The sequence below is a fragment of the Galeopterus variegatus genome, unplaced genomic scaffold (assembly GCF_000696425.1).
Source record: "Galeopterus variegatus unplaced genomic scaffold, G_variegatus-3.0.2 Scaffold1398, whole genome shotgun sequence".
Taxonomy (NCBI): domain Eukaryota; kingdom Metazoa; phylum Chordata; class Mammalia; order Dermoptera; family Cynocephalidae; genus Galeopterus; species Galeopterus variegatus.
The window spans coordinates 363,385-391,055 of NW_007727509.1; the positions used below are offsets into that span (position 1 = coordinate 363,385).

General features: G+C 36.9%; 1 protein-coding gene across 1 annotated transcript in view; it reads left to right on the forward strand.

Annotated features, from left to right (window-relative positions):
* The window catches only part of LOC103593722 (sodium/potassium-transporting ATPase subunit beta-1-interacting protein 3-like), a 208,025-nt gene extending 197,293 nt beyond the window's left edge, over positions 1–10,732 (forward strand). Inside the window, exon 3 of the mRNA XM_008576768.1 lies at positions 10,442–10,732. Coding sequence (XP_008574990.1) covers positions 10,442–10,732 — 291 coding nt within the window. The remainder of the gene's footprint in view (positions 1–10,441) is intronic.
* Positions 10,733–27,671: the final 16,939 nt, after the last annotated feature.

Here is a 27,671-nt window from a genome sequence, read left to right on the forward strand (position 1 = left end):
AAGGGCTCCAGACAGCAATACTTCATATGAACCATCTTAGTATCATCACTCTCATCAAATAAAAAATATTATCAGCTTTCAGCCTGTTCTACCAGTCCTAGACATTTCCCTTCTCTTGGCTTTCATTCCCACTGTCTTTGTTTCCCTTTTATATCACTGGCTGCCTCTTCTCAGTCTTTTTTGCCTGCTCCCCTCATCTATCCAGCTTTTCAATACTGGGTTTACTCGAGGCTTTGTCCTGTCTGCTTTGCCTCCCTACGTGATCTTCCCATTCCCGTGGCTTTAAATTCCAACTATATGCCGAAGACTCCCAAGACTGTATTTTTCCTTTGAGCTCCAAATTCATATACAACTTGATAATTCATCTGAATGTCTGTGAGACATTGCAAGCTTAAGAGACTACTTTAATTCTAGATTTACCTACCCCCAACACTATCTCTTCTCTAGTCTTCCTCATCTTATAAAATAGCTCCACTATCCTCCTAGTTCCTCAAGCAGAAACTGAAGCATCATTCTTCACTTATCTTTTCTTCTCATCACCACATGCTATTCTGCTTCTAAAATATAACTCAACCTCTATTCTTCCCCTCTCTACAGCTGCCACCTCTGTCCAAGTCACCTTAACTACTACAATAACCACCTAACTGGCTTCCTCTTTTGCCCCAGTCAAATAAATCCATTCTTATACAATTCTCAGAATGATTTTTTTTTTTAAAAAATGCAAAGCATGTGCTATCAGTATTTGGCTTCCCACTGGACTTTGAATAAAATCCAGACTTGTTATTTTTTAGCATAGATTGTGCTGTGGATTGAATGCCCCCCCCAACTCGCTGAAGCTTAAATTGTGTCCCCAAAAGTTCCAATTATTGGAAACTTGGCCCCCACTGTGACAGTGTTGAGAGGGTGGGAGGTCCTATAATGGTAAATGAAAGGTGGGGCCTTGAAGAGGTGATTAGATTTCAGGACCATGCCATAGTGAATTGATTAATAACTGTGGTCAGGGAAATGGCTCTGAGTGCTTTAAAAGGAGAGCATGTGAGAGTCTCTCTCTCTCCTTCTGCTCTGCCATTATCTGTCATGAGACCCCTTCATTGATATCAAAATACAACCAAAGAAGACCCTCACCGGATGTGTTCCCTGGACTTTGGACTTCCCAGCCTCCAAGACTGTAAGCAATAAATTTTGTTTTCTTTCACATCACCCAGTTCCAGGTATTTCATTATAAGTAACAGAAACGAACTAATACAGCTTATCTCCTGAACTCTTCAACCTCCTTCTAAGCCAAACATCCTCATGCCATCTTCCCTCTGTCTATATGGGCCTTCTCTCAGTTCCTGGAATGTTTAAATCCCTTTGCTGTCTCAGGGTCTTTGCACTTTAAATTCTGTTTGCTTGAAGCATTCTTTCCTCAGATTTTCACATGTTTAGTTACTTCTAGTCCAAAAGGTCTTAGCTCAAATATCTATCTGAGAAGTCTTCCCTGACCACTTTATATACAGTAATTCAATTCTTCACCCCAGTCATTCTCCATTACATTACTTTCTATATATTACTTTTGTGATATATATATATTACTATATAAATATACAATGTATAATTATTTTTGCCTACTTATTTGTTTGCTTTATTACCCATCTTTTTCACTAGAAAACACATTCCATGAGAGCAGGGATAAGACTCTTATCTTCACCCTTAAATCCCAATGCGTAGCTCATATTAGAAACTCCATAAGTAGCTGTTGAATGGATGGATAAGGCTTTGTTGCTTCCTGAAGTCATCTAGTCTAGGGAATTACACTTCAGAATGAAGACAAGAGACTTGATTACTTTTAGATCTGTCTCTGGCCTGTGATCAATGGCAAAGAATTGAAAAGCCCCAGCAATACCTAGTTGTAAAGATTAAAATTAGGAGATCAAAATGATCAATGGCCAATCCTCAGTTTGCAGACTGCTCTTTGTATTCAACACCAAGGCACAGGCCTGAATGATTATGACTTGCTGATGGCTTGCAGAAAGAATTCTCTAAGAAAGCAAAAGCAACTGACAGATACTTCCCAATGGAAGCATGACTACCTTTGAAGCTTATCTGTAAGAGCTACTTTTAATATAGGAAAATAACATATACTTTTTAATATATTTGAACTTGTGCTAAGAAAGACTTAGTATTACAGGCTCTAAACACTTAAACCTCACTACCAAAGTACTGTGTTTGCCCTTCATTACACAGATCCACAATGCTCTGAAATGTTTAGTGTTTCTGTGAAAAGAAAATAATTCAAAATATAAGACAGTTGCTTTAACTTTTCTAATTCATATTCTGAGATGAACAAGTGTTTCAAAAAAGCTTCAACTGACACGAATTCTGTTATATAAATAAATATAAGCTCAAAGCTAATGCCCTAAAATCGAACAACATCTCGCTTCTTATGTACATATGGACTTTTCTCCAAGGTCACATTTTTACTTCCAGAGGGGCTGGCTTATGAAGAAAGAAAGTGAAAAGACAAAGAAAGTAGGCAACTATATAAAAATGAATAACCCTTTGAGCTGCAACTAAAAAGAAAGAAAACCAGAATATTATTAGTAGTTGGAAGTCCATTTCTAGTAATAGAAAGTATTAGCTAAAGTTAAATTAGACACATTCCAAAAAAGCAGATAATTAAAAGAACAAAGAAGAGTGAGACTAGCTCCTCAATTAATGAGAAATTGTATAGTGGTATATACTATAAAGAAGTGACTACTAAACATTTTTAGTAAGTGAGCTGATTCCAATATTGTGGCTATACTCACTGTGAATGAAACGGGGCCAGGCATGTCCACTCACACAGTTAATGCACAACATTTCAAAGAACTGTGGGAAAAAAAATTTTTTTTAATTCAAGTATTTGAAGAAAATGGGAAGAAGTTTGGAATTCACATTAATGAGATAAAAGAACTCAAACATTTAATATTTACTGAATAGATACCAGGAAAAAGGCAGATATTCTGGAATAAATGTCTTTTAAGTCCAACTTTGTGAATGTGAGAAGATATATCTCACACCTGGTTCTACACGCATTGACTCTTACTCTCCTTGGCCACCCTTAAAGCCCCCATCCTACGTTCTTACTAGCTTTACTCCCAAACTTCACAGAAAAAAAAAAAAAAAGAACCTACATGAAATTCTCTCCTCTTGGTCCCCTCAATTCCTTGTAATCCAGTATTTTACTCCCAATACTCTCTTGGAATTGCATTTTGTAAAGTCCGCATTTCCCCACTAATCAGCAAATTTAATAGTCACTTTTTAGGAGGCTTTGAGTCTATGATATTAATAATTTCTTGAAATTCTCTTCTCTACTGGCCTTGAAGTAGTTCAGAACATAGCACTCCAAAATATGCCACTCTGGAATATTGATTGTTTTGAGTTAAAGAGAAGAAAGAGAGAGAGAAAGAGAGAAAGAAATAAAGGAAGGAAGCCTTTTCCTATTTTCACAATTTACTACCCTTTGTCCAAATCAGTAAATAAGCCATCAACTCTAATTTCTTCTTTGGGTCTTCATTTCCTTTGAGGGCTCCATGTCATGTAAAACAGATATTAAATAAATTTTTGTGCTTTTATTTCCTGTTAATGTGTCTAACATCAATTTAATTCTCAGGCCTAGCTGAAAACCCTAAAAGGACAGAGGTAAAATTGTTCCTCCCCGGGCTGGCCCAGTGGCGCACTGCGCTAGTGCGCCACTTGGGAAGCGCGGCAGCGCTCCCACCGAGGGTTTGGATCCCATAAATATGCCACTCTGGAATATTGATTGTTTTGAGTTAAAGAGAAGAAAGAGAGAGAGAAAGAGAGAAAGAAATAAAGGAAGGAAGCCTTTTCCTATTTTCACAATTTACTACCCTTTGTCCAAATCAGTAAATAAGCCATCAACTCTAATTTCTTCTTTGGGTCTTCATTTCCTTTGAGGGCTCCATGTCATGTAAAACAGATATTAAATAAATTTTTGTGCTTTTATTTCCTGTTAATGTGTCTAACATCAATTTAATTCTCAGGCCTAGCTGAAAACCCTAAAAGGACAGAGGTAAAATTGTTCCTCCCCTACAGCACTGACACACTCTCTCTCTCCAGGCTGACCTCACACCTTCCAAGCCCTACTACTTCATCTAATTTATGGGGTTTTTTTCTTCTCTCTCCACTTTCTTCTTTTTTTCTTTTCTTAGTTTACTTTAGTTTAGTTTTGTTGTTGTTGTTTTTGCAGCTGGCCTATAAGGGGATCAGAACCTTTGGCATTGGTGGTTTTCTTCTTTCTTCCTCAAAAACCTGTCCCTTGGTAATCACATATGTAAGACAAATAATTTTCTCTTTACCCACCTGAGCTCTTAGCTTGCACCCCTCTCCACAACAAAGGACAGATTAACAGGAGAAAAACAAACAAGTTCAGTAACATGTATATCTCATATGTACATGGGAGACACCTCAGAAATGAGTTGTCCTCAAAGCTAAAAACAAAAACAAACAAACAAATAGGGTGTGGGGGAGGCCAGTTACAGAAAACTATTGGTAGATAAAGGCTAGTTAGGAAAGATAGTTATGTGGATTCCTCTGGTACCATCTGAAGCTGACTAGGGTCTAAAGTCATTTCAGGTAATCAAATTTTGTCCTTCCTGGTAGAGAGGAGGGAAGAGACATCTTTGTAAATTTATGTCCTGCTTTTAGGCAAATGGACGGAGAGCAGAGACATTTTCTTGTATCTGCTTTTTCTCAACTGCCTCAGTCCAGAATAATTCTAATGCCAAAGCAGCGTATTTTGGGGCAGGGAAGAGACATCTTTGTAAATTTATGTCCTGCTTTTAGGCAAATGGACGGAGAGCAGAGAGATTTTCTTGTATCTGCTTTTTCTCAACTGCCTCAGTCCAGAATAATTCTAATGCCAAAGCAGCGTATTTGGGGGTCAAAGCAGCGTATTTTGGGGCGGCATATCCTGCTACCCTTCACCTACACTTGCATAAATATAAATATCATTGTTTATATCTTTTTAATTCTAAAGACAATAACAAAATGTCACTTGCATCAGATGTCAACATTCTCAACTGTGATATACTTAGATCATCACATAATATTCTAAGAAGTGAAAGAGAAATGACATTTGAGCTACTCAAAATTATTTTTAAGATTACTTTGTTGATCTATGGTTTAGCATTAACCTATGTATACCAAAACTACAGATTTTTATGTGGTAACTAAAATCTTCAACAAAATAACTGATCTTCTGTATTTTTTTAACGAAAACATTATTGTACTTTTCTGAGTTGCATTTACTCTTACATGCCTTGTATAGGAAATATAGTTGTCATGTGTTAAGTTTCTTTCTTTTTTTTAAAATGTTTGAAATCAAGCACCGAAAGGATAGAAATCAAACATAAACTTAAGATAAAAACTTATAATGTAGGGATGAAAGTGGTGTGATATTTTTCCTCCCCATCATCAAGGCCACAGCTGACACTCCCATTACAAAAGATACATTAACAACAGAAAAGTATAACAGATTTATTTACTGAAAGTTTTACATGACACGTGAGCCTTCAGAAATGAAGACCCAAATATTTAAGTTAAACTGTCTATTTTTATGTTTAGGTTTTATGTAGAATAGACAGCCATGTAGAAATGTAATAGACAGAGTGGGGAACTCAGCAAGGCCTGTGTGTTTAGATTCATCTTGGCCTCTCTGTGTGGTTTGGAATGAGGGTCCTATGATCTTTCAGACAAGAAGGTCAGAGAATTTCTTTATGGCCAATTCTTACACAGAAAGCCAGGTGATTAGAGTAATATTTTTAGGTTTTATGGATGGCTGTGGGAGAGAGGAATTCTGGTTGGTTTCTATGACCTATTTGGGGGAATAGGAATTCTAGTTTCTATGGCCTGCTTTAGGGGGAAAGGGGACCAGGAGAAAAAAGAACTAGAGAAAGTCAGAAAGTGACAATGCTTCTGGGGCCCTTCCGTTGTCCTTCAGTTCTCAGTACTCATCACACCTAAGTGCCATTCTTTAGTGTGTTGTTGTCTGAGCCCTAAGAACAATGAATTAAAGGAGTGTGAAATTAGGTATAATTTGGTAGTATAGATGTTCTCATTCAAATTTTAATACTGTCGTTGCAAAGAATACTACAGTTTATAAATATATTATAGTTCCAACAAGTTAAGTGAGAACTACACTGAGAGATTTTATGAATGCAACAAATTTGTATGATTAGTTCATAAATTGACTCTTGTTTTATTTGTACAATATATTGAAAGGAATTCATACTGAAAATGAAAATCTGCAATAGAAAAGGTCATTGGATAAGAACGCTTAAAGAATAGAAATTGCTGTGAATTTTGAAATCATGCTAGGTCATCCTGAACCTCATGAATTCTATTTAGATGGGATATAATATGTAGTTCTTCTGTAGTGATCAGGACTAAGTGTAAAAGATTAAATCTGGTGACCAGGAAAGAGAGCAGTCAGTGCACATCTCTGAAATTCGACTGCAGGTAAATTGCCTTCTGTTAAACTGAATTCTCTAGCTAAAGCAGTTATTTTTACGTAATATTTTCCCTTCAGAGGGTAACTGCAAATGATACACGTAGCAAACCAACAACCAAAAAGTGATGTAAAATGTTTTATTATCAATAAGGTGCTGGAACTGTGAAGGTAACTGAATAACAAACCAACAACCAAAGAAAAATGTAAGATGTTGTATTATTGATATAATTTGAGGCATACTTACAATGGCATTTTGAATTCCTTGAGCTGAGGAAAATCTAAAAATGTGAGTAACTGAGCCTACTAACATGCATTGAGAATGTTTCTAAGCTCCTGATTTACTTACCACATACAGCAGACTATAAGGGGAGGGTTTCCCCACCGTCCTTACTCAGAGAGTGCTACACTGGTTACTTTAAGTGCCAGCCATGTATAAGCTCAAGGGCTTCCTATTTCCTGCTAACTTCCACTAAGTTTTAAGAGTTCCAGTCTCAATTTCACGCACTTAGGAGTGTCCCAGGCCACTGAGGTGGAGACTGTCCTCAAAGGGACCTTGGGATGCACAGACATGCTCAGACTTGCATCATTTGTGCTGTACGGTCAGCAGGCAGCCTGTGGCCTCTCAGCAAAGGCCCTGAGTGCTCACTCCAAGAAGGCCTCCTGGCACCGATGACTACTGCACTTGCTCAGAGTGAGTGGAGGCTGGGAAATCAACAAAAGCTGTCTCTGCTCCTGCAGCACAGTGCTCTGGTCCAGGGACCACCTTGCTCTCTCTCCAGCATCTTCCTCCTCTTTCCTGCTCAATAGGGGCAGTTGTAGTTATTTAGAAGTCAAGAGCCTGGCTCCTTATCTATTCTTTTCAATCTATTGTTTTTGACAGAAACATTATGATCTTAGTCTTTCAAAGCTGACACTCTGAAAATACTGAAGGGCATCTCTTGAGGATCTGACACCTGTTCCACTAAGAGCTCTGAATGTGTGTTTTGATATGTAAAAGTCAAGGATTGCCTTCTTTGTTCTTTTGATTGGCAGTGGTGCTCTTTTCTGGAAACAAGTGAGGAGAAAGGACCTAGTTCCATCCAGGGTATGAGAATGGTCAGAGGTCAGGAGGTAGAAGACATCAGGTAGTGTGAGAGAGCACCACATCATAGCCAAAAGCACAGACTGTGTAGGATCAAGTCCTAGCTCTACCACTAACTAGCTGTGCTACCTTGGGCAAATTACCTCTCACTTTCCTCACTTGTATTAGTTTTTTATGGCTGCTGTAATTAATTACCACAAATGATGGCTTAAACAACAACAATTTACTCTCTCAGTTCTGGAGGCTGGAAGTCTGAAACTGGTTTCATTGAGCTGAAATCAAGGTGTTGACAGGGCCATGCTCCCTCTGGAGCTTTAGGGGAGACTCCCTGTCTCTCTCCACTTCTGGGGGCTACTGGCATACTTTGGCTTATGTTCACATCACCCCAATCTCTGCCTCTATGATCACATTGCCTTCTCCTCTTCTTCACTGGGTCTAACCTTCCTCTGCCTCCTTCTTATAAGAACATATGTAATTGCATTTAGGGCCCTCCCAGATAATCCAGGATAATCTCTCCATCTCGTGATTCTTAATTTAATCACATCTGCAAAGTTGATTATTGTCACATAAGGTAAAATTCACAGATTCCAAGGATTAAGAACATATGTATTTGGGAGCGGGGGATAATTAGTCAGCCTACTATTGATTAGGTTGATAATAGCACCTACATGAACATTAAAAGGAAAAATGTATAAAATTTACTTAGAACTATGTCTAGTATGCAATAAAACACTCAGCAAAAGTTAGCCTATGATGGCGATGGCAATGATGATGCAGCAACAAGAAAATGCATCAAATATAGTAACCAAAGCAGCATGGTACTGACATAAAAACAGGCACACAGACCAATGGAGCAGAACAGAGAACCCAGAAATAAACCCACATATACACAGCCAGCTGATTTTTGACAAGTGCTCTAAGAACATAGATTTGGGAAAGGACAGTCCCTTCAATACATGGTGCTGGGAAAAGTGGAGATCCACATGTAGAAGAATGAATCTAGACCCATATCTCTGACCGTATACAAAGATCAACTCAAAATACTGACATAAAAACAGGCACACAGACCAATGGAGCAGAACAGAGAACCCAGAAATAAACCCAGATATACATAGCCAGCTGATTTTTGACAAGTGCTCTAAGAACATAGATTTGGGAAAGGACAGTCTCTTCAATACATGGTGCTGGGAAAAGTGGAGATCCACATGTAGAAGAATGAATCTAGACCCATATCTCTGACCGTATACAAAGATCAACTCAAAACGGATTAAATACAAATATAAGACCTGAAACTATAAAACTACTAGAAGAAAATAGGGGAAGTGCTTCAGGACATTGGTCTGGGCAGAGATTTTACAGCAAAGACCTCAAAAGCACAGGTGACAAAAGTAAAAATAGACAAATGGAACTATATCAAACTAAACAGCTCTGTACAGCACAGGAAATAATCAACAGAATGGAGAGGCAACCTGAAAATGGGAAAAAAAAATTGCAAACTATTCATCTAATAAAAGATTAATATCAAATTATAGAGGAACCTAAACAACTCAATAAAAAAAATTAGATTTTATAATGGGCAAAGGATCTGAATAGGCATTTCTCAAAAGAAAACATACAAATGGTCAACACGTATATGAAAAAATATTCAGTATAATTAATAATTAGGAAAATGCATATCAAAACCACACTGAGACATCATCTCGTCCCAGTTAGAATGGCTATTACCAAAAACTGAAAATAACAAATGCTGGTGAGGATGCAGAGAGAAACTCATATACACTGTTGATAGAGTGTAAATTAGTACAGCCATTATAGAAAACAGTATAGAGGTTCCTCAAAAAGCAAAAATAGAACTACTATATAATCCAGCAATCTGCTACTGGGTATATACCTAAAAGAAAGGAAATCAGTATGTCAGAGAGATATCTGCACCCCCATGTTTATTTCAGCATTATTCACAATAGTGAAGATATGGAATCAACCTAAGTGTCCATCAACAGATGAAGAGGTAAAGGAAATGTAGTAAATATACACTGGTATACTATTCAGCCATTAAAAAATAATAAAATCCTGTCATTTGAGGCAACAGGGATAAGCCTGGAGGACATTATGCTAAGTGAAATAAGTCAGGCATAGAAACATAAATACCACATGTTCTCACTCACATGTGGAAGCTAAAAGTTTGATCTCATAGAAGCAGAGAGTAGAATAGTTATTACTAGAGGCTGGGAAGGGCAGAGGAAAGGAGGGAGGGAGAGATTGGTTAAGGGACACAAATTTATAGCTAGCTAGGAGGAATAACTTCTAGTGTTGCATAGCACTGTAGGGTCACTAAAGTAAACAATAAGTCATTGTAGTTTTTCAAATAGCTAGAAGAGAGGATTTTGAATGTTACCAACAAAAAGAAATGATAAAGATTTGAGATGATAGCTATACTAACTATCCTGATTTGATCATTACACATTGTATACATGTATTGAAACATCATTCTGTACCCCATAAAAATGTACAATTATTTTGTGTTAATTTAAAAAAAAATTTTAATGAATATGCAGCAAAAAAGTTTCAAAATAAACAAAATATTTTATGTAAACATCTATGGAGGGTCTTGTCTCTGGATTTTAGGTGTGTGCTAACCTTAAAATTTTAATATTAGTTGAAGGATGAATCTCCACATTGAATGATTGTAACCCAATTGTTTAGGTGTATGATATATGAGTCATTTTTGGCTTTGTCTTTTGTTACTTTTCATTTGAAATTGAAATAATTTCAGCAATTTCATCCATCCTGAATTCTTCCTAAGGTCAAAATCAAAGAAATAATATGACGATCATCTCCTTTTGCTCTCTTGTTTCCTGCCCACCTAGGACACAGATCTAATGACATTCAACATCTCTGTACATCGGTCATGGTGGAGGGAACATGGGCCGGGGTGTGTCCGGAGAGTGCTGCCTCCGTCAGCCCACGGCATGATGAACGATTACACTTATGTCTCTGTCACAGGCTGCATCGTGGACTTCCAGTACCTGGAGGTCATCCACAGCGCCATCCAAATACTACTCTCCGTAAGTGTCACTTTTGTGTCATTATCTGATCAGGACTCTTCTTTATTGGCATTTTATATTTCAACCTTCTCTCCATGTCTACCTGGTAGATAGTGCCACAGATAAGTACACAGAGAACATCCTTCAGACAATGGAAATAGCAGCAATTATGGTATCACTAGTTATACTTAATGGCAGGCTACATCTTTCCCCTCTTGGTATCAAGATGTTTTATTTTTAGAACCAGTTACTTGCTATAGTTTCCAACTTCAGATACAATCCACACCATTCAATGAAATAGTATCACTGCACCCCAAAAGTGGTACATTGCCCATTAGCTACCTCAGGCTCTTCCACTAATGTACATTAGTTCCAGAGGAAGGAGGATAGAAACCCACACACCCAATGGCTTGCTCAATCTAAGTAACCTCACATTTCAAATAACTATTCCTTAAAAAACAAATACCTCCAGAGATTCTCAGCATTTTAGTGCCTAAAATTTGGTGTCAGGATATAGTTCCACATTACACAGAGAATGTCTTAATTTGTTCACAGGTTTAGGTTTATGTGCCAGGGACTTCTTAAAGGTAATTTCCTTCCACCAGACCGTCTCACCCACAGTTTCACCACAGTGTAGAGTGGAATTAATTTAAGATGTATATCATCAAGAGTGGTGTTCCTTTGAAACCCAGCAAGGACTTGCCATTTAGTTTGAGTCAATATACAATAAAACTATTCTCAACCACATTTTCACATAAACCAGCCATCTCAGTTCTTCTGTCCAACTGGTTAGAGTTAATATAAGAGACACAGGCTCAGTAATAAGTAAATATATATAAACATAAATGAATAATAAAAATATAAGGGGGTTTGTCAGTGATGAATATACCTTGGAATTATTTCTAGAAAGAACTTTGAGAAGTCCTTGCTATTACTTACTGTATCTGTTTTCTATTTCTATGTAACAAGTCACTCCAAAATGTAATTATTTAAAACAATATCAATTTATTGCTTAGAGTTCTGTGGGTCAGGAATTTGGGGAGGGCTCAGCTGGGTATTTCTCCTGCTCCATATGATATTGGCTAGTGTCACTCATGTGAACACCACATGATATTGACTAGGGCCACTTATGTGACCCTTTGATCTGGGAGCTCTGCTGGGACTGGAAGTCCAAGGAGGCCTCAGTCACATGTGTGTGCTGACTGTTGGTCCCCATTGTCTTCCACATGGCTTCTCTTTCTGCAGAAAACTTGACAGGCTTTCTTACAACAAGGTAGCTGTAAAAGAGGTTGTGTGGAATTGACAGCAATTGCTGGGTTTTAGGAGAAGAAAGTCCAACATGCAAGCATTTATCAAGCCTCTATTGAGTAATGCTTGCTATTGTCCCATTGACTACGGCAAGTCACATGACCAAGCCTAGAGTCTTTGTGGAAGGAGCTAGAGAAACGTGAGAATACCAGAAGCCATGGCTTATTTAGGGCCACCAATGTAGCAGTCTTACCGCATTCACTCGCCCATTGACTACGGCAAGTCACATGACCAAGCCTAGAGTCTTTGTGGAAGGAGCTAGAGAAATGTGAGAATACCAGAAGCCATGGCTTATTTAGGGCCACCAATGTAGCAGTCTTACCGCATTCACTCAATCTATTAATTATTGTTCTTTAACCTTCTTGTCTCAAGTTTTTAAATGGTGTTTTAGAAAACATTTGAATTACAATTTTCTAGAAAGACTAAAGATTAGAATAAGGAAAAAAAATCAATCATCTTTTAGTGTCCTAGTTCAAAAAAAGGCAAATTTGACACTAAATTCAAAGAAAGAGATTTACCTCAATGCCAAGGAATCTCCTTTCAGACATATAACAGGGAATCTGATCATTCTAGGTTTCTATAATCTTATTTACAAGCATAAGAATAGTATATTGTTATTTGTCAGTATATATTTACTAGTTTTTCCCTGTTCTCTGATCCTTCTTTAATCTAGCAGTTTCATATGAAACTTTGGTAAAATATATGTCTAAACCTTTTGTTTGTTTTTACAAAGTGTGGAGACAAATTTCTCAAAAATTTTTTGTCTGTTTTAAGATATAAAAGAACTCTATTATCATATACTAGATTCTAAACATTCTTATTAATTTTTTTAATATTCAAAACATTTTTCTAGGAACCTTCTTTCATATATGGACAGATCACCCTGCTTTTAAAAATATATATTCATAGTAAATTGCTAAAACCATCTTGTGGATTGATGGCATGGTGTCCAAATCTTTGCAATGCAGCTGAATGCCATAGAATCAAAAAGTCACTTCCCCATAGTAACTCCAATTCAAATGAATAGCAAAGCAAAAGTGTTTATTTGATAAGGAGCTGGACTGTCACATAAAAATATACCTAAAGAGAAATCTAAATAAACGGTATATGCTGACACCTAAAAATTCTTATTACTTATAAATAAATTTCTTGATATATTATTTTAGTGAACATGCAAAGCTGTCAACGAGTATGCATAGTCCTGACTATACTATTCAGCCTTCAGGAAATAAAAGATTAGTTGCTGCACTCTAACTTTTCTTGTGTAATAAACCTGCAAGATATGATTTTTAATATTTTATCTTTTTATATTAAAATAAATATATCCTGAAATTGTTTCACAACTATTAAATATTATTGTTGTTATGGTTGATTTTATATGGGTTTCCTGTATTTTCCACTTATTTCATGTGATTATGTTTACTATTATTAGAAATGTGATTTTTTAAAAGCTGATGATATGAGGATCATTTCTGTTCCTGTTGTCTAATATGTCCTGAGATGTCTACCTTACTATTGAAAAACAATATTTAACAGACCGAGGGGCACAGGCAACAGCCAGGCAAACAGATGGAGAGCTTTGAGATTGGGCAGGGTCCTGGAGGCTTTGCTGCACCAGCGGTTACCCCTTTAATTACTGGGGGCATAGAAATGTCCAGAAGGACCTAGGGGAGGGACTGCAGGAGGTAGCCAGGATGGTGGAGGTGGGGTCCCTAGGGATTTCAGGGCAGCAGCTCTCTACCAAGTGAGAGGGAAGTATTTGAGTGATTTAGCCATGGATACAACTGTGCTGGTGAACACTGCCTGTACAATTGTCCTGCGTGAGAGTAGAGCTTGCAACTGGAGGAAAGGAAACCCCAGTCGTAAGCATTCCATAGGAACTGTGCACAAGCTTGAAGGCAACGGAGAAAACAACAGAACTCAGAGAGGCGCCGATGGGCGGGGTTCTTCTAGGGGACTGTCACGGGGCTCTGGGCGCATCCCGCCCCGCCCTCACGCCCCAGCGCAGGAGCCCCGCGCACCTGCCAGGCTCGCTGCCCCCTCACAGCAGCGTGTGCTTCCTTCCTTGGCGCCCAGGCGGAGCGGGAGAGGACAGTGCAAAGCTGAGAGCTGGTTCTGGTCACTATCGTGGAAGATCAGCGCGAAACCCAAAGAAAGGTTGTGGACAGTATGAAGGGAGGAGGAACGTGTAATCCACCTAGGACGTGAGACATCAAAGACCGTAGCCAGGATTGTGCTGTGGAGTGATACGAGTCCCTCCAAGCCTTATACTGTACATATTTTCAAATCATCTTTGTACTTCAGGAATTTAATACCACAGATTTAAAGATGTGTGTGTGTCTGTGTGTGTGTGTGTGTGTGTGTGTGTGTGTGTGTGTGTGTGTGTGTGTGTAGTTAACAGTACAATCGCAAATATAGCATTTTCTTCTGCTGCTAGAGAATATTGATAAAATATTTCTGCTTGAAAGAATCTCTATTACCATTTAATCTTATTTGATAGTGCTGTATGTTACTTATTTAATCCCCAACCATCTAAAACATGAAATCTTACAAAACTAAAACAAATAACTTTAATGTTAGCATCACATAAAAGTAAAGGGTCATTATCCATAATACAAAATGAGATCATTTCAATGAATACTAAAAACATGAAAATGTAATAATTTAACCAGTAAATAATATGATTAAATGTCTTTGTATGAAGCAAAAATATCCAAATTGTAAAGAAATATTTTGTATTTATATTTTATACAATTATCCTTGATAGTAAACAGAAATGTATAAATTAAATTTGAAAAAATTATTTTCACTAATTTAGCAAATTTTAAAAATAATAAAACATAGAAGTGCAACTCACTTATTGGTTAAGGCATTCATTATTGCAAGGACCGTTAAAAGGTCCATACCTTTGGGACTTTAAGCCCCACTCAATGGAATTTCTCCTAAGAAAATGATTCAACAGAAACAGCCTGCATGGTGTTCTTTTCAGTGTTATTTATAATGGCAAAACTGGGTATGTCCAAACATATACAATTTAAGACATGATATAGCAAGTTATAGTACATCAACATCATTAATGGATGGATAGCGATAACTATGCTAATTTTTAAAACCATATATAAAACATGGAAAGGTTTTTATGATTTAAATAAGTAGTAAAAGAAGAAACTTAAGATGCAAAATGAAATGTAGACTTATGGGTATGTCTTCCCAAGAAATGTTTTTAAATGTTGTATTACATTTAAAATAATGCAGTTTAATCATCACATGATTTGTATAGAAGAGTAGAAAAGGTGTTATGGTTGTTTTTCTTATATTATTAAAAATCCTAAATCTCATAATATTTATTTGATTATTTGAAGTCACTCTTAAATCTTAGCTATTACTAGATATTCCATTTTAGTGGACTGCTCAGTTCTGGGGTCAATAGATCAGTAATAATGAATATGCTATTTAAGGTCCTTTTAAATTTTCAGTGTTAATTATTTGCTGGTAAACATGAATTCATATACTCATGTTAATTATTAAAATATACGTGTGTGTGTGTGTGTATATATATTTAATGGAGCTCATTTTTATAATTAATAGAAAAATCCTAATCTCTAAACCTGGAAGAGATCTTTAAAACGTACTTTATTTATCTCTCTTTGGAGCTAACTTTACACATATGTTGTCTTGAATCCTCACTGTCAGGATATTCTCCCTCATATCTGATAAGTGACAAGTCTCATTCTTTAACATCTTTGGAGGTTGTCACCATGGTCAGAGCTGGAGTTGTAGAACCCTGAGAAGTGGTTTTCCATCATCCTCTCAAGTCCTTTGCACTGTGTCTCTCTCCTTACATCAGCATTCATCACTGTGCTCTGCCCCACGTATCAGACACATTCAGCTTAAAGATAAGGATGAAATATTGAAGTAGAGAAGGATGAAAGATAACATTAGACTTCAAAGTATCCTGTGGAATCTTTATCCTCAATAGGCTGTATGGATATCTGTTCTGTCTGCTTTTAGAGTATTTAAGTGCACAATTACAGGAGCAGATAATACTATTTCTAACTCAGGAACATATGCTCACAGAGTATATGAATGCAAGTCAAAAGATAAGTGAAATTTAAGCTTTTGAAATAAGTTCCAGTTTCTGTCACTTGTACCTCTCCAAAAATGTAAATACAGTTAAAAGTTTGTATATTAATTTTTGTGTTGACATTTACATTTAAATGACAAACTCTTACTTAGTATGTGCTTAGAGCTACTCTAAGTGCTTTGCAAATATGAACTCATTTAATTCTCAAAATGACCCAAAAGGTAAGTATTATTATAGTAATTTTACAGATGTAAAAACTGAGACACACAGAGAAGTAATTTGCCCAGTCACATAGCTATGAATAAGTGAAGATGGACCTCAGACCCAGGCAGATGAACTCCAGAGTCCATGTTCCATGTTCTTCACCACTTTGCTGAGCTTTCTCATGACATGAGAAAAGAGAACCTCCAATTTCCTTGCAGCCCTTTGCTGAGTGCTGAGTTCAGTGGCAAACCCTCTCAGAGCAGAAAGGCTATGAATCTCCCGTTGGGTTGATCAGCTTTATGTGGCAGCTTTAGTATTTGAAAGTAACAGTAAGAGTACAATTATGTCTGATAATTACAAGATTTGAAGCGTGAATAGTTCAAAATGTTTCTTCACCCTTGAAAACATCTCTCAACCACCTTTTTGTTAAAAAAATGAAAGATTTCAGCACTTGCAAAATGCTAAGTATATCAAACTTTTTTTTTTTCTTACTGGGGTTTTCTAGATGCTGGTAAAAGGAAGGAATCATTCAACCATTCCTGCCCCAAATTCTTTCCAGAATTACCATTTTCCCAGAGAATCCATTTTTATATGAAATAGATTACTACTGCCCATGCCAAATTTGGGACAACTTCTATGTGCTGCATAGGAGTATTAAGGGTTTAGATCAGTTACTCCCTATACATATCTCTGGTCTCTGTATTCAGTTCCATCTTCTGAAAACTGAAGCAACAGTTTATCTAAAGTTCCACTCACTCAAGGAATCATTTATTAGATCATCGATATCTTGAATGGGGTTTGTGGTTGTGGGAGAAGAGTTTCCATGCCAACAATATTCAAAAGGCTTTGGCACAGACATTTGTGTTCATGAGCCAGAGTATGCCTGATCAATAAAATTGTTTGGGCTTGACAGTGTCTGTTTGATAAACTATGATTTTAAGTCATTTGTTTCTCAGTATTCATGTCTATGCAATGCACTCTGTCTGTGAAATGTGTGTACATTTTTAATCGCTTTATTTAAATATAATCCACATAGTATACAATTCGCCATTTTAAAATGTATAATTCAGTAGTTTTTAGTATATTCACAGGTATGTGCAACCATCACCACAGTCACTTTTGGAACACATTCATCACCTCACAAAGAAACCCCCACCCTTTAGCTGTCATGGCCTATGCCCCTTCCTCCTCAAACCTAAGCAACTACCAATCTGTCTCTATAGATTTGCTTACACTGGGCATTTCCCATAAATGAAATCACATGGTGGTCTTTTGTGTCTGGCTTCTTTCACTTAGCATAATGTTTTCAATGTTCACCCATACATGTGTATAAGAACTTCATTCCTTTTTATGGTCAAATAACATCCTGTCATACTTGTAATGTACTTGTAATACTTGCACCTGTTATAGACACATGTATAATATTAAGCAAAACTTTCAGAGCTACAATTAAAATGTACACAGACCTCACTTCTCCACTGATAAAGCCCTAGAGGAATTCAGGCAATTCACCATATATTTTGTCTATACTACATCATATATACATCTTTTGGAAACATCTGGGTTACAGATAGCAATTCTCAGCTCTTATGTAGATGTTTGGACTTACATAAATCTAATAACAGTGTTGTCTGTCACTTGTACATAGCATGCATGAGTTTTAACAACTTAAAGCATGTGAACATTTAAAGTTTCTATTCCTCTTATACCATAACATTCTTCAGAATGGTATGTATATGATTGGATTTTATTATTATGTTCACCAGTTATCACAGAAATTTTTTGTCTGCAGCAACAAATTCCATATCATTTCCAGATGAATTCAGTTCCCCAAACCCCAATGCTCATGATTACTCTAGACATGATTGCATGTCTTCATAAATTATTAGTCCCCTATTAGCTTCAAATGATCTCCTAAACATTGATTATTAAATGTAAAAGTAAGTTATGACATTTGGTAGACTGAAATACCAAATGTCAGTTTGGTATACCGGTTTTATCAGAGAAATGCAAAGCTTAATTCAAAATCATATCTAGTGCAAATCCATTAATATAGAAAATCTGAGATCTGTTTAATAATTAATCAGTATAAACATTGCAATTGTAGGATTAAGAGATATCAGAAGCAAGAAAATTGATTTTATTGATACTTAGGGTAATTTAATGTCATTCAGATATTACAGATGTTTTCATCTTTAGCTCGGGTTAGAATAATTGGGTTGAGAAAAGCAGCTTTTCATAACAAGAATTAATTTAAAAACATTACCCTTTCTCTTGAAAAGACCAAATTTTGTATAAATTCCAAGAAAATCTTGTCATATCACTTTTAGTAACCTTCCTAAATGAGAACAGGCAGTTTCATTCATTCAGAAAAAAAGACTCAGCAAGCCCCCTACTCTATACAAAGCACTATGCTTTGAGAAGATGGAAATCACATAATTGGATCTGTTGTGGTGCTGCACATGGCATCTCCCAGTCTAAAAGGGAAGATCAGGTGAGCAAAGTGCCATTATTTTAGGCACTAAATTAGGACAGGAAAATGAAAGTTCTGAAATTAGTTTCTAAGTGTCGTCAGGGCTCACAGGAGGAAGTAGTGTGTAGGGAAGTTGTGATATTTAACTTTTGTCTAAAGAGTTCACTCTGGGATGAGAAGAGAGGAAAAATTCTATACAGGAGGAACAGCGTTAGCAAAAAAAATAAAAAATAAAAAAATAAATAAGGCATGGGGACGAGTGAACAGTTCACTTTGGCTTCAGCGAAGGGCATATGCACCAAAGTGGAGGCTTAAAACTGGAATGTCAAGTTCAAGTTTTGGGCCTCTACAGTGAGTGAAGTAAAAGCTATTTTTGGTTTGTAAACAGGTAAGTGGCATGTAGAGAACTTTGAATTCCGGTGGCTATTCTGGTAGGCATGTGCAGCATGGATCAGACAAGCAGAGACAGGTATTAGGATATTCTTGCAGTAGTCTGGGTCCACACTCTCCAGAGTGTCCTTGGAATACCTGTCCTACAAATTGAACCTCAAGAAGGACTCCATGGTGACATTAAATTTGACTAATGTTAAGGTATGTCAGCTACTTTGAGATAATACTATGTAAATTAGCATATTAAAGTTTCTGAGAAATCCTGCTATTAAACAAACAAACAAACCTCATGGAAAATAATGAAATACTGAGGGACTCTTCCAGATTAAAGGAAACTGAAGACATGTGACAACTGAATGAAAAGTATGATCCATGATTAAAAACAGACATTAGTGAGACAATGTTGAGATTGGTATAAGGTCTGTGAATTAGATAACAGTATAATTTTCTGATTTTTATAATTGTACTGTGGCTGTGTAAGATGCTAATGATTGAGGAATCTGGGTGAAGGATATACAGGTACTGTTTGTACTTTTTAAAAAAAATTTTCTGTAAGTCTTACATTATTTCAAAATGAAATTTTAAGGGGCTTTTTGTTATTTTTATTATTTTTTTTCAGTAAAAAATCATTCCCAAACAATTTTCTAGAGAAAACACTTTGGGAAATACTGTAAAAGTTTAAGGAAAAGTTATGAAGGTTATAAAAGTATCAGTGGGAATGGAAATCAAAGAATAGCCCCCAAAACATTAGTGAGAGTTGGCAACTTGATAAGAACAAAAACGTTCAGCCTGCATGCTTGAAATGGGCAGGGGGATCTTCAGCTCCACAGAGCAGTTAGGAGAAACAGCTGGGTTGACAGAGAGAATAAATGAGTTTAGATTTGGGCACATAATGAGTCTTAACTCCGTTCTCACACTTAAAATTTCTCAGGTACAGACGAGTACATATTTTTAAAACTTAACTATCTGTTCACAATGAAGAACTACCCTCTCCTGCTCTTTTGATCAAAATAACTTCCCCATTACAGAGGATGACTTGGGAAAATAAATTAGAGACAAAATTATCCAAAAGAAATAACAAGAACCCCAATATAAACTTTTTGGGAGCATGAATTTATTTCATATCTCCATATCATTCAGAACTAAATAATAAAGTTGGAATTCCCTACTTAAAATATGATTCCTGGAGATTCTCAAATGGTTCCTCAAATTCTGGCACTCACATATCATCAGTAAAGACATGGTTACTCACATTTATTTTTCCATAACCTATAAAACAATGATAACACAAAGTGATTTTTTTTAAAAATTGTATTCTCCTTACCAAGTAGTCAGACACATTCCCAGGCCAAATGTCAGATGAAAAGTGAAAATAATGAGCTTATGGCTAAAGCACCAAGATTACTGACTGAATGTTTAGTTTTAATATAGATGTTTATTGTTGTGAAAACTATTCAATATAATACCTTACTAATTTAATTATAGAAAATGTTCAGATTGGGTTCTTCTGAAAATCTCAATGTAGAGGGTTAGTCTTAAGTGTTGAAACTTTCTAAATTTTAATAATGTTTAATTTAGTAAAGGTAGACACCAACTGAATGCTCTTCTTTAGAGGAGTAATATAATCAGAAATGCTCCCATGGAAGTTGGAGACTTGAGTTCAGGAGAAGACTTAGAGTAGGAGGACAGGTGCAGGCAGGTGAGAGGTTATGAAGACCTGAGCTAGAATAATGTGAGGGATATGGAACTGAAGAGACATACGTAACTGAGTTCGAATCAGGAGGACTTGGCGTGCACTCATCAGACAAGAGACAACAGTAAGGAAAATCCTAAAGATATCACTCAGATTTTGAGACTGGGGCTAAATAAAGTTGCAGTAACATTCCAGAACGAGAAGAATAATGAATAGAGGGTCACCAGGAGGTAGACTTAAGTCATTTCATTCAATCTGTCACATAATAAAGAATAATAAAAGAGTTTAATATTAATTTGAAGAGGAAAGTAAAAAAGTGGTTCCTGCAGTCAGGGCACTCAGCTAACGCTGGGCAGCGTAAGGCCTCTGCAGCTGGCAACAAGGCAGGAGGGATGGTCACCTCTGAATGGGCAGTGTCAGATACTGCTTAGAACTTTATATCTACTGGTTTCTACTGTTGCTTACTCTGTACTTATTTTTCCTATTTATCCTAGCCAGTCTGTAGTGGGGGGTGGTTCACACTTACAGTACCCAAATCAAAAGGTAGTTTCCCAGTTGAGAGACTGAACAAAAGCCATGTGTCAGAGGCAACTTCTGAAAGCCTCTGGTATCTTTTCTCTGATCAGCACCAGAAAGTGTTTACTAGATATTAGAAATGGTGTAATCTCAGAGGCAACTTCTGAAAGCCTCTGGTATCTTTTCTCTGATCAGCACCAGAAAGTGTTTACTTGGCGTACTAGATATTAGAAATGGTGTAATCCTGGAGAAATGAATAGTTCTTGAGTTATGTGAATTGGCTAGAAATAGTCCTCAGGCACTCCTGGCTGGTTTGTATGCACAGAGCACTGGAATCTAGTGAGCTCCTGGCCCTACGTGCTCTGTAATGGGCTCCAGGGTTTAGGTCCTGACCAGCCCCCCTTGTTCAGATACTTGAGAATTTTGTTGTTTGACTCCAGTTCAGAGTGTGGCTGCATGTTGCCGCTAGAATACTGGCAGAAGCAGCATTTCAGATTGCCTAGAAGGACAAAGAGCTGGGACTTCATCAAGCTTACAGAATGGATTTTGTAACTGGTTTTATGCTATTTGCTAATACATATTGGAATATGTGAGGCAGAGTTTATACTGAGACTTTTTGGATTTCTGGTGGCAAGTTTGTGGGAGAGAGTAACTTTGGTCCTTGTCTTCCTCTAAATATCCCCCCAAAAAGTCTTCATGATTGTAAATGATCAAATTGGTTTAAGCAATACTCAGAGTAGCTCAGGAAGACTTCTTTTAGGAAGTGACATTCGACCTGAGATGCGATGAAGTCATTTAAAGAGTGGGGCTAAGAAGATTTCAGAAGAAACAAAGATTTACAAGGCTATAGCTTAGAGAATAAGAGAGAGTGATTAAAGATGAAATCAGGGAAGCAGACAGAGGTTGAAGAAGACGTGACACAAAATTTGAGTTTGATTCTAAGACACTGGGACAATGTTACTGTGTTTCAACAAGGAGAGTGGCATCATCTGTATTTAGGAAAGTGACTCTGGAAGTCCTCAGAGAATGAATTGGAGAGAAAAAGAGTGGAAGAAAATAAGCCAATTAGTAGACTATCACAATAGACCCCTTGAGAGAAGATGGAGGCTCAGACTTGGGTGATAGCAGTAGAATTAGAAATGCCTAGACAAGAGTTCTTGCAGGAAAAGAGGAAGTGGTAGGTGAATAGAATAAAGAAATAGGGATGGAGCTTAGGTTTTGGATTTGAGCAATAGGGGAGATGCTGCTGCTAGTCCAATGGTTCAAAGTTGATTGTTATTTAATAACGTCTTAAAGCAATTAGTGCAGTATCAGCCATTCACATTTCACTAAAAGTAAAATTGCTATCAAGAAATCTACAGGGAAGTGGTATTCTTAATTTAAGTTGATTAATTTTAATAGCTCTTTCATTTAAAACTGATTTACATAAAATTTAAGAAAATATTTGCAGTGCCTAATTATTACTTAGTAATCAAGAAATCTACAGGGAAGTGGTATTCTTAATTTAAGTTGATTAATTTTAATAGCTCTTTTATTTAAAACTGATTTACATAAAATTTAAGAAAATATTTGCAGTGCCTAATTATTACTTAGTATCAAAGATAATCAGGAAGTACAATAGACACTGAAACATGAACAATTAAAATCTTCAGGATTCACAATAGCTTTTAATTAACGAGCTAAACTAATCAACAAACAGGGAACTGTTGTAAGGCTTGGCTGTAAAGGGTTTTAAAGCCAATGATCATAATAAGAAAAAGAACCATAGCTGTCATTTACTGAACATATTCTATGTGCCTGTCATCTTCCTTTGAAGTACTGTCTTCCATAATCTTCTTGAGAGTAATGCAAAGTAGCCTTTATTATCCCTAATTTGTATATGAAGAAACTGGAATATGAGGAGAATAAGTATCTTGTCCAAGGTCCTATGGAGGGGGCATTAACCTTGGCTCTATTGTATCCCAAACCTGCTATACTTATTGAGGATATTTTGTTAACACATAAAACAAAAGGTAATATAGATATGTGTATCTTTTAATACGTACTTTGGAAAGATGTTAAAGTTCTAAAGTGTCAATTTGCAAATTTTGTCTACTTGACAATTTCATGGAAGTCAAAATCCTCAAATTTTAAGATTTCTATGTCCCACACGTACCAAACAGAGAAAATAAATTATTTTCCAAAATATTCCCATTAATGGAATTAATCATTGGAACAAAAACCCAAAATACTAGACAATTCTTCTAGGTGGGCTTTGAAAGATTTTTCTATGCTTACATGTGAACATGAAACTATGTCAGGTTCAGGTAGTACATGAAAAACAAATAGGGAAATCAGTACATAATGATGCAATTTATAGAAAGATTTTAGTCTCTCATTCTAGAAGCCTTTCTCAACTGCCAGTACTTCCTTCAGCTTCTATAACTTTCAGATTGTTGGAAAGGCCCTGCCTAAGCAGAATTCACCTGCGTCTAATCTAGAAGTGTGCTCTCATTTCGACTCTTTCTTTCCTGGAGTAGACATGGTGAATTCAGTTTTGACCTTCTTTCCTGACCACTGAGTCATAATTTGTATTTGTATAGGAGCTAGCTTGTAAGAAAGGATGAATTCATAACAAATCAATACCTTTTATAGAAGAAGTTAGTTACATTAATTTGGTTGATCCTAAAATTTGTCTTGCTGTTGCAGATTATTCTATTAGACTTAAATGAATGAGAGTAAGCTTTAAATCATATTTGGGTAAATATGTGCTGAAGGTAAATTTTCAGCATATAATTATATATATATAGTTACCATTAAGTGAAATTCTTTCATCTAATAAATTAAATTCAATATTTTATATTTCACTTCAGTACAAGACTTTTTTCTATAAGATTAGTATTAGCATTCAATTAATATCATTTAATTATTCTTTTAAAAATATAGTTGGGAAATGCAATTGAAATTTTACCAAGTCAGGCCAAAATATTTCTGAATTGTTTCAATAATGCTTTGCAAATGATTTGAATCTTCAGTGCTTGCTCGATTGCCATTGCAGTTCTCAACAACAAATATTGAGCACTTAGTTTCGGCCCAGCACTAAACCAAGTAGATTCTGTATCTCAGTATAACATATTTGAGGCATGTTGTACACTGATGATTGTTAGTGATTAAAGATGATTAGAGAAAAAGAGCAAAAACTAATCACACACAGCTAACAAGTGGTGGAACTGAGATTTGAAACCGGGTACTCTGGCTCCAAAAGATGTGTCTGCTCAACACCTCTGTAATTCTGATCCTCTGGCAAGATTACCTTCAGAATTGGCTTCCGAAGAGATATAGAGGACTTTTCAAATCCTCTCTATAATTCAAGGGTGAGAGGTGTCCTAGTTCACCTCTGTAATTCTGATCCTCTGGCAAGATTACCTTCAGAATTGGCTTCCGAAGAGATATAAAAGACCTTTCAAATCCTCTCTATAATTCAAGGGTGAGAGGTGTCCTAGTTTTTCCAAGAACCAGATGCTGAAACAAGGACTTGAGTGCAGATCATTGATGTAGGAAGTGATCCCAGGGAGCACAAGTGAGAAAGGCATGAGAAAAGCTAGTAAAGGTGGGTTGTTGAGCAAGTTATCACTATGAGTGACAGGGCTCAATTCCCCAGAGATTTTCCTCCTCAGTTCTGAAGGTGTTCTATACATCTCAGCAATTCCCCACCGAAGGCCAGAGAAGCTGGAGTATTTGTTCACCTAATCCCATCCCTCTTTGGTTGAAGGCTTCCTTAGAACATTAAGTCTCTGACATTCAAGGATGTCCTGCCCTGGCCCTGAGCAGGCTCCACTTGGGCCAGAGAAAGCCCTCAGGCCAAGAATGGCAGTGGTCGTTGTGTAAAGCTGCCCACCATAGCGTGCTCCAGTAAGGAATAGCAGACTTCTATGGTCCTTTCTTATTGACTTTCATACCCCCAACTTTTGCTAATAGCACCTAAATTCCTTTTTTGTTAGAGAGCTACACATTAACTCTTTGCCCTCTGGGTTGTTAAGGTAGGCTCTCTTTAGGGTAGGGCTGATCCCATTACCCTCCAGCCCCAGGACTGGACATGAAACTCAGGAATTGGCAACCAGCAAATTCCTTCCCCTGGACCCAATGATTTCTTTAGGGATAATCATGTGAGGTAAATTGGTCCCTGAGATTCAGCTCAATGATGCTTAACTATTGGGGAAAATAAATCCCTCTCTTCAGGCCTGCTGAATTAGGAAGACATACACCTATAGAGGCGGGGGGTCACTTCATGGAGACTGCTAACCAGAGAGGAAAGCAGAATTGTAAAAAAGAAAAACACCCAGAGATAAAGCCAGGTGACCCAACTATGCAAAACCAGCTCTATCCTTGGACTTTCAAATCACATCAGTCAATAAATTCTCTTTTTATGCTTAAATCAGTTTGAGGAGAGCTTCTCTTAACTAATATCACTTCATCATTTTTTTTTTCTTAAAAGATGACTGGTGAGGGGATCTTAACCCTTGGCTTGGTGTTGTCAGCACCACGCTCAACCAGTGAGCAAACCGGCCATCCCTATATGGGATCCAAACCCGTGGCCTTGGTGTTCTCAGCACCACACTGTCCCGAGTGAGCCATGGGCCGGCCCTTCTTCAAAATTTTTTGAGTGCCTGAACAGTTTCTTAATTTCTGAGTGTTTATTTTCTACTTACTTAGAACCTTAGAATTTTTAATTGAAAGGGACATTTGAAGTCGTCTCACCCAATTTTCTCACAGTGCAAGAACACCATCTATAGTTGTGCTGTCTAATGTGACCCCCCCCAGCCACTGCCCACACTCTGGGGCAGATGGAATGTGGCAGGTCCAAACTGAGATGTGCTGTAAGTAGAAAATATACACTGGATTTTGAAGACTTAGTACAAAAAAAGGAATGTAAAAATACCTTCATAATTTTTCCATATTGATTATATGCTGAAATAAAAGTATTCTGGATATACTGGGTTAAATAGAATGTATTATTAAAATTTGCTTCACCTGCTTCTTTTAATTTTTTAATGGGGCTACTGGACAATATAAAACCACATATGCAGCTCACATTATATCTCATAGACAGTGCTAGTCTATGGCATCCCTGACAAATGGTGATGCAGCCTCTGCTTAAACATGCAGCTTGTTACCCCTCTAGGCAGCCCCATCCATTACTGGATGGCTCTAAGTGCTAAGAATGATTTTTTGTCTGTACCTTCCAAATCCATCACTTTGCAACTTCCATCTCTTGGCACTCGCTCTGCCTCCTGTGTATCACAGAGTTTCCGCTCCTCAGTCATATCCAGCTCTTCTGATTTGTTGCTGGAAGGTTGCCATCCAACCCATCTCTCACAATCTCACGTAATAGGTTATTTTTGACTGGCGCTTTGCTGATGGGATTCTGTATGTGCATTAGCAACAGTTGTAGTTTATTAGCCATGGTCTTTTGTGCATAATCCTAAACCTGACTCTATTTCCTTGTGAAGCTACAGACGAGGTGTAGCTTTCTGCTGGAGACCCAGAAACTTCTCTCTGCCCCATAAGGTGTGACCCGGAGAGAAGCAGAAGTTAAGATGACCATCCAGCAGAAATTTCATTGTAATGTTATGGGCATCCATGCTAAATTAAGTCTTTTTAATGGGGATTCTTTTCATTTCAGGAAATCAGCACTCTTGAAAATAAAAACACATCTGTCCAAAACCGGCTATTTTTTCATTTCTTGTTTCAAATTAGATTGCATCACTAATCCTTAGGATCCGCATTTTAGTCTAATGATCAAATAAAAATCTGTCTGGTCTAGGGAAAACTTTTTATTACAAATAAACTTCCTAATGAAAAATTTAAATAGGACAAGTTCAAAAGTTTATGTCAGGCACTAATTAGAGCATCCAGGATTTGTGGACACAATAATATGCCTAATTATCCANTTTTTTTTTCTGTTAGTACTTTGAATGTGTCATCCTACTGTCTCCTGGCCTATAGGATTTCTGTGGAGAAGTCTGCTCTTAGCCTGATGGAAATTCTCTTATAGGTGATTTGACACTTTTCTCTTGCTGTTTTTGGAATTCTTTCTTTGTCTCTGACTTTTGACAATTTGACTATAATGTGTCTTATGGAGGTCCTTTTAAGGTTGAATATGTTTGGGGATCTTTGAGCTTTTTGGGTCTGTGAAACTGTATCTTTCCGAATACTTGGGAAGGTTTGGGCTATTACTTCATTAAATAGTCTTTCAATGCTTTTTCCTTTCTCTTTCCCTTCTGGTCCACCAATAATACAGATGTTTTGTATGATTAAGGTTATCAGAAAGATCTCCTAGGCTTTCTTCATTTTAAGAAATTCTTTTTTCTTTTCTTTCTTTCTTTCTTTCTTTTTTGTTTTTTTT